This window comes from Pinus tabuliformis, chromosome 9, assembly GCF_031772625.1.
Source record: "Pinus tabuliformis cultivar Carrire ecotype Pingquan chromosome 9, CPIR1, whole genome shotgun sequence".
NCBI classification, from domain to species: domain Eukaryota; kingdom Viridiplantae; phylum Streptophyta; class Pinopsida; order Pinales; family Pinaceae; genus Pinus; species Pinus tabuliformis.
The window spans coordinates 1,941,215,555-1,941,222,238 of record NC_142307.1 but is presented as its reverse complement, the minus strand read 5'-3'; the positions used below and the strand labels follow the sequence as shown (position 1 = coordinate 1,941,222,238).

The 6,684-nt window shown below is 36.1% G+C and overlaps 1 protein-coding gene across 1 annotated transcript; it reads left to right on the top strand.

The window, feature by feature from the left end:
- The first annotated feature begins 654 nt into the window (after positions 1-654).
- LOC149156736 (BTB/POZ domain-containing protein At1g63850-like) lies at positions 655-1,653 on the top strand. Its single transcript, XM_089444852.1, has one exon. It carries the CDS (start codon positions 655-657, stop codon positions 1,651-1,653), a length of 999 nt encoding a protein of 332 aa, XP_089300978.1.
- Positions 1,654-6,684: the final 5,031 nt, after the last annotated feature.

The window sequence follows — 6,684 nt, the reverse complement described above, 5'->3', positions numbered from 1 at the left end:
AAAGGAAAATACACCTCCTTCACCCGAATCTATGTGGAAATGGACTTATCTGGAGCACTCCCAAATGCGATAATTTTAGAAGTATTTGATGAAGAATGGGTACAGGCAGTCGACTATGAGCACATCCCATTTAGGTGCCGCAAATGCCATGAGCATGGGCATCTATATAGAGATTTCCCAACAAACAACATCGAGAGAAATGTGAAAACCACTGTGGATATAAATCCTGAGGGTTTCACCAAGGTTGGGGGCAAAGGGAAAGGCAGAAAGAGGCCGCAAAACAAGATCAATGAGGAAAAACAATCCAGCCACAATAGCTTTAAGATCCTAGAAGAAGAAGACGGGAACAAAGAAACGAACCAGGAAATGGAGAACACTATCACTACGAAGGAAAGAGATGAAAGCATGGAAGAAATCATAGAAACCATGATGGAGATAAATAAGGACCATGAGATGACTCCAAATGAAGAGGGAACGGAGGACCATGAACTACAGGAGATTCTAGAGACATAGATCTAGAAAAATTTCTGAAACCATATCAAAATATAATTATTCTAAAACCATATCAAAATATAAATCTATACCGAAAGTGGGTTCCTTGGGGAAGCACTTTAATCTAAAAGAGACTCTTCCATAAGCTTTGCAATAGTAGGAATGGCAATAGTGGCAATGGCGAAACAATTGTTTCAATTTGGTGATCAAGAAACCGCTGACATAAAATTACGGCTGATCGATGAAAATGGAGACGAAACAAATCTATACGTCCATTCTCAAGTTGTGAAAGAAACAATTCTTTATGAAGCCTGGCTTTCTCAGGGCCGGTCTCTGAATGAGCAGCCCCTTGAACTCAAGATAAATGTTAGTGCGGAGATTTTTCTTAAATGTTTTCAGCTCATGTATTCGTGTGAAGCAGACGAACGCTTTTGTTTCTCCGGTGTGGATGAAGCCCTAGATATTCTACCAGTTGTTTCTCAAATGTTATTTCATGAGGGCATAGAGCAATGCATGAAATATTTGGAAGTTGTTCGTTGGAGTCCAGAGCAAGAAGCCAAACTTCGAGCCATGCTATCCTCTTTGCAGATAAACATTTTGCCGGAATTAGCTGTCAGACTTTGTATTAGTCGTGATAAGTCAAGTTGTGGGGATTTAGATATGCTGGAACAAACTTTACAAGACATGTTGTCTACAATGTCTTGTAGATCAAACAATAGCGTACGTCGCAGGGAAGTGGAGAAATATATTGTAGGATTCTTTGAGGCCGCAAAGAAGTCCTCAGTTAAGGGCATTGCAGAAACGTGTAGGGACGCACTGTTGGAAGAATTTTGTGCCAACGTAGAACGTATTAAATTTAATGAGTTTAGTGAGGCGGAAGAAGTAGCTGTTAATGCTTGGTCAAATCTATTGTGGCTCTTTGACATTATTAGAGGCTGTGATGGGAAACTCTATCAAACATTTATTGAATTATTTTGCGCTGATGGTTACCTTCGTTATTCGGCAAAATACAGTCGCGTTGGTGTGAAAATTAAAGTAGATATTTTACTTGATCGCATTCTAAATGCAATAGGGAATGGGGAGATTATTAATTCTGCTTCATTTCGGGTTTCATTCCTGACCAATTGGTTGGATACCATGGTTATGCTGATTGCGGATTAGCCTACGCACCCTGAAAAATTGTGGGCATTGGAGAGTGGAATTATAGATGTGGCTGACACCCTTTCCCTCCCTAATCAAAAAATAATTTACAACATTTGGAAGGACGTATTCAATAGACTATCAATGGACCAAAGTAATGCGCTCAAATGGTGGGCTCAGAAAGTGCAGGATGCCATCAAGTATGGCAAGATTATTGACACAACCGCATAGCTTGTGTCATGGCAGGCTTATTTTTAGTCGTTTTGTTTTGATTTCTTTCCATTTTCATGTTCTGCTATTCGATTTAGTTGTTTAGGTCAAAGCATTCGCTTACGCTGAGCTTTGCTCAGTCATTTGTCCTGTTATTATTATTACGCTTTTATTATTGATATTTTCATTATTCCAATGGGTTATGCCCTGCACGATGTACAACTTGCTATTAAATTTAGTATTATTATTACGATTTTATTATTGATCATTTTCATTATTCCAATGGGTTATGCCCCGCTGGATGTAGAGCTTGCTGTTAGATTTAGTATATGATCCTGTGTTATTATCTAGTTTTATTCGAAAGGTTTATGCCCCGCAGGATATAGGGTTTGCTGTTAGATTTAGTCTATGATCATATATTATTATCTAGTTTTTGTTTTTTTGTTGGATAGGCGGATATAATATTTATATATAATTGTATGGTTTATTTAAGGAAGATTTGAATTTAGAATTTCTGGAATTAAAGTTGTAACTCACAGGGTCATTACCGGTCAAAATTATCACATCATTTTATATCAATTTTTTGTGAGCAATTTTATTATGAATTTTTGAAATTTAAGTTATACCTTATGACCTATATTAAAGATTATATCTCAATTTCCATAAATGAACATTTATAATATGAGAAATATTATAATTATTTAAAAGTAAAATTCTCATCAACTTAACTTCGTTGTCTCGAATCCTTTGAATGTAATTCTTGTATGTACAACGCATTTCATGTTTTCAGCATATGGAATATTGCAATGTCTAATTGTAAATAGATATCAGAAAGTAATGTGCTGAAAGGATGGGCTTAGAAAGTGCATGTTTTATATGTACAATCTAACTTGAAAAAATAGATTGAAGAGAACATAGATAAGAAAGGATGATTATGACAATGTTGCTCACAATGCAACAAAGAAATGAGATGAAATTTTAAACATTACATGATCAATGACAACAATTTAATGTTTAGTAACATTAAAAGAAATAATAATAACAATAACACCATATTCGACAACAAAATTCAACTCTCAACACTTGACTACAACACAATTATTTCATAGCATCCTCTTCCAAGACACACCAAGAGTGGTGGCAAAAGCAACACCAATTCAAATCAATAGGATAATGATCACAACTTTCAAGCCAGTGCCTTCTCGTCTTCCTCCCTGCTTCTCTTTGGTGCAAATGATATAAAGTTTGAACATGTGATTTCATTCCACTCAAAACATGGATATGCTCATCGACAAAATGAGGATGTAAGCCATGTCTTATATCAAAACCTGCAAGAATAAAAGTAACCAAAAAAATGGTTTTTGTAATTGAATTAATCACTCCGATGTAATAATCACCATCAATGTTCTTCATATTTGTGAATCATGACAAAAACATACAATTAAAATTAGTACATTCAAAGAGAACAAATTAATAGAAATAAAACTATATATTTATGATTTTTCTTATTTCATATTGAAACATAAATATAACATGATTCAAAAGAAGAACAAAAAAAATGCAAACAACTACAATTCAAGAAATCAAACAACAATTGCTCTATGTTGGAATTTACAGGGTAAGTCCCTCAGATAGAACACCAAAGGACACCACTCACAAACAGATCATACACCAATATCCTTAACGTGTTTAAAACCCTCAAAGATGGAAACAATCCATGACCTGAAACAACGCGACCACTTCATGCAATTTATTAATAAAAGAAAGAAAATTTACATAAGCTTATCTCATGAATGGTCACCTTACAAATGACCCTCTATGCTCTTTAAATAGAGATCATGGACCAATCAGGTGTTAAGCCACGGATCAAGTGTTGGTAATACCGAGGAGAGAGTGAACCACTGAATCACTTCATGTCTAGAACATATCGTGACCATTGGATTGTAAGTTACAAAAGTGCACAGTAAATAAACACATTTTACTTAACTCTACACTAGACCAAGTTATACTTAACTATTTCCTATGTGTCAGAATATCCTAACATCCCCCCTTAAGAACAACTTGGGATAGGATTGAAGAGTGTACAAATATGACACAATAGGAGAAGGAAGGAGGCATTAGATCTTACCCCTCCTTAGTGACAACTTCTTGAACTCCAACCATAAATCAAAGTTTCGTAAACTTAGCCTCTATGAGAGCCTTTGTAAATATGTCTACAACTTGATCTTTTGTTGAACAATATTGCACTACAACAACATGGTCATGAATGAGCTTTATGATGAAGTGCATGTGTAGTTCAATGTTTTCGTTGCACTGATGTTGGACTGAATCTTTGCATAGTTGAATGGCACTTTGATTATCACACCAAAGTGTAGTTGGATGCTGCTACTGAAAGCCAAACTCTGACATGATCTGGCGAAGCCACAGGGATTCCTTACTAGCTTCTATAACACCACGATAGCATCAAATTCAGGGTATAAGTTTTCCTACAAACTCAGGGTATAAGGTAGCATCAACTTTAGGGGAAGTACAAGTGACTCAAAGTTTGGCTCCAGACTGGAAAGGAGAAGGGTCTAGCTTATAGTCTTCCATGTGAAAGTGGCGTAGAAGATCACAGGCATCCTTGGACTGGGAAAGGGAAATACCTTCCTTGGATTGCAAGACTTGAAGACCAAGGAAATAATGCAAGTGTCCTAAGTCTGTCATTTCAAACTTCTTTTTAAGGCTGGACTTCACATGGTTTATAAGGTTGGGATCACTACCAGTAAGGATAATATCATCAACATAAAGAACAAGAATGATAAGAGACTTACCCACTTTCTTGGTGTAGACAATATTGTGAGAATGCCACCTAGAAAAGCTAGTATCTAAAAGAAAGCTATCCATTTTGGCATACCCAGCCCAAGGGGCTTACTTGAGACCATAAAGGGATTTCTTAAGCCGACATACAAGGCTGGAGTCTATTCATATAAAGCTAGGAGGTTGTTCCATATAGATTTCTTCATGCAAGTCCCCATGCAAGAATGCAGATTTAACATCCATCTAATGAGCTTTCCATTTGAAGGAGGAAGCAAGGGAAAGAACAAGGCAGATAGAGTTCAGTTTGGCAACAGGGGAGAAGGTTTTAGTATAGTCAATGCCTTCAACTTGTGAAAAGGCCTTAGCAACCAGATGAGCTTTATGTTTATCAACTTTTCCATTTGGTCCAAACTTGGTTATGTAAACCCATTTACATCTAACAAGTTTTCTTCCCTTTGGAAGAGGAATAAGATCCCATGTATCATTTTCCAATAAGGAACAATATTTTTCATTCATAGCTGCATCCCAATCTGGATGGCCATGCAGGGGTGTCAGGATCATCATTCGCTGAAGCTTGAGCGAGTAAAGAAGAGCCTCTATTAAACTGAGAACATGTACGTCGCTGATATGTAGGATCACCTACAAGAGAACCTGCTACATCTCGAGTAGCGCAAACCCACTTTGGAAGCTGAGGGGCTGAAGGAGAATCCTGAGAAGGTGGGGTAGGATTTTCATCCTCGTTTTCATCATCTGAAGAAGAAATATTTTTAGAAGTGGAAGGGACAGAGAGAGGTGGAACATCCGCCAAACTAGGCTCGTAGGCCGATATATTTTCAACAAACTTTACATCACTTCTAATGATAACATTTTTGTACTTAGGTGAAACAAATATATATCCTTTGACATCTTCAGAATATCCAATAAAAATACATTTTTCACTCTTAGGTTCTAAAGCTTTATGTTTCTCATATGGAATATAGGCTCATGCTTCACTTCGAAAAACACGAAAGTGACTTACATCTAGTTTAATTGAGCTCCATGCTTTTTCTGGAGTGATATTCTTTAAAAACATAGTAGGAGTGCGATTTACTATGTAATTTACATAGTTAATTGCTTCTGCACAAAAATTAAGACTAAGCCCTTTAAATTGAAGCATACAATTAGCCATTTCCTTTAAGGTGTGATTCTTCCTTTCAGCTACACCATTTTGTTGTGGAGTATATGGAACAATATGTTGCATTTGAATTCCATGCTCAGTGCAAAAGCTGATGAATTTGTTGTTAACATATTCTTCGCCATTATCAAATCTTAGCTTAAGAATTTGATGTCCAGATTGTTTCTCAACAAAGGCCTTAAAGGCCAAGAACATGTTAAATACTTCACTCTTGAGTTTTAAGAAGTATACCCAAGTGCATATGGAGAAATCAACAATTAAAGTTAAGAAATACTTGTAGCCAGATAATGAAACAAATGGAAGTGGACCACATAAATCACTATGCACAAGTTCTAAACGAGTTGAGGCATGCCAAGAGGCACGTTTTTCAAAACTATCATGATGATGTTTTCTGAGTACACATCCAGAACAAACACCATCTCTGCAAGATACCATAGGAAGACTTGTCACCATAATTTCTTTACATAGATTTTGAAGGGAGCGATAGTTTAAGTGACCAAATCGCTTATGCCAAAGTTTTCTCGCTTCATCATTATGAGCAACAAATACCGAGGGAAGAGTTGATATCCCAAAGTTGTTAAACTTATACAACCTTGTAGAATCATCAACAATGCTAGTAGCTAAAATCTGTCTAGGATTTCTTAGGTCCTTAATTACAACATCGTGAGGTGAAAATTCAACGGTTTTACCTTCACCTGAATGAATTATTTGATATACAGATAGAAGGTTGTAGGATAAGGTTGGAACACATAATATATCATTAAATTGACCATTGTCTAATTGAATAGTTCAAGTCCCTACAACATTAAGAGATCTATCATCACCAACATATATATTTTTGGTGTTACAATCATTTAAATAAGAAAACA

What these genes read in the sequence shown, in the direction of transcription:
- LOC149156736 (XM_089444852.1), top strand. Translation starts at nt 655, where the DNA reads ATGGCAATAGTGGCAATGGCGAAACAATTGTTTCAATTTGGTGATCAA.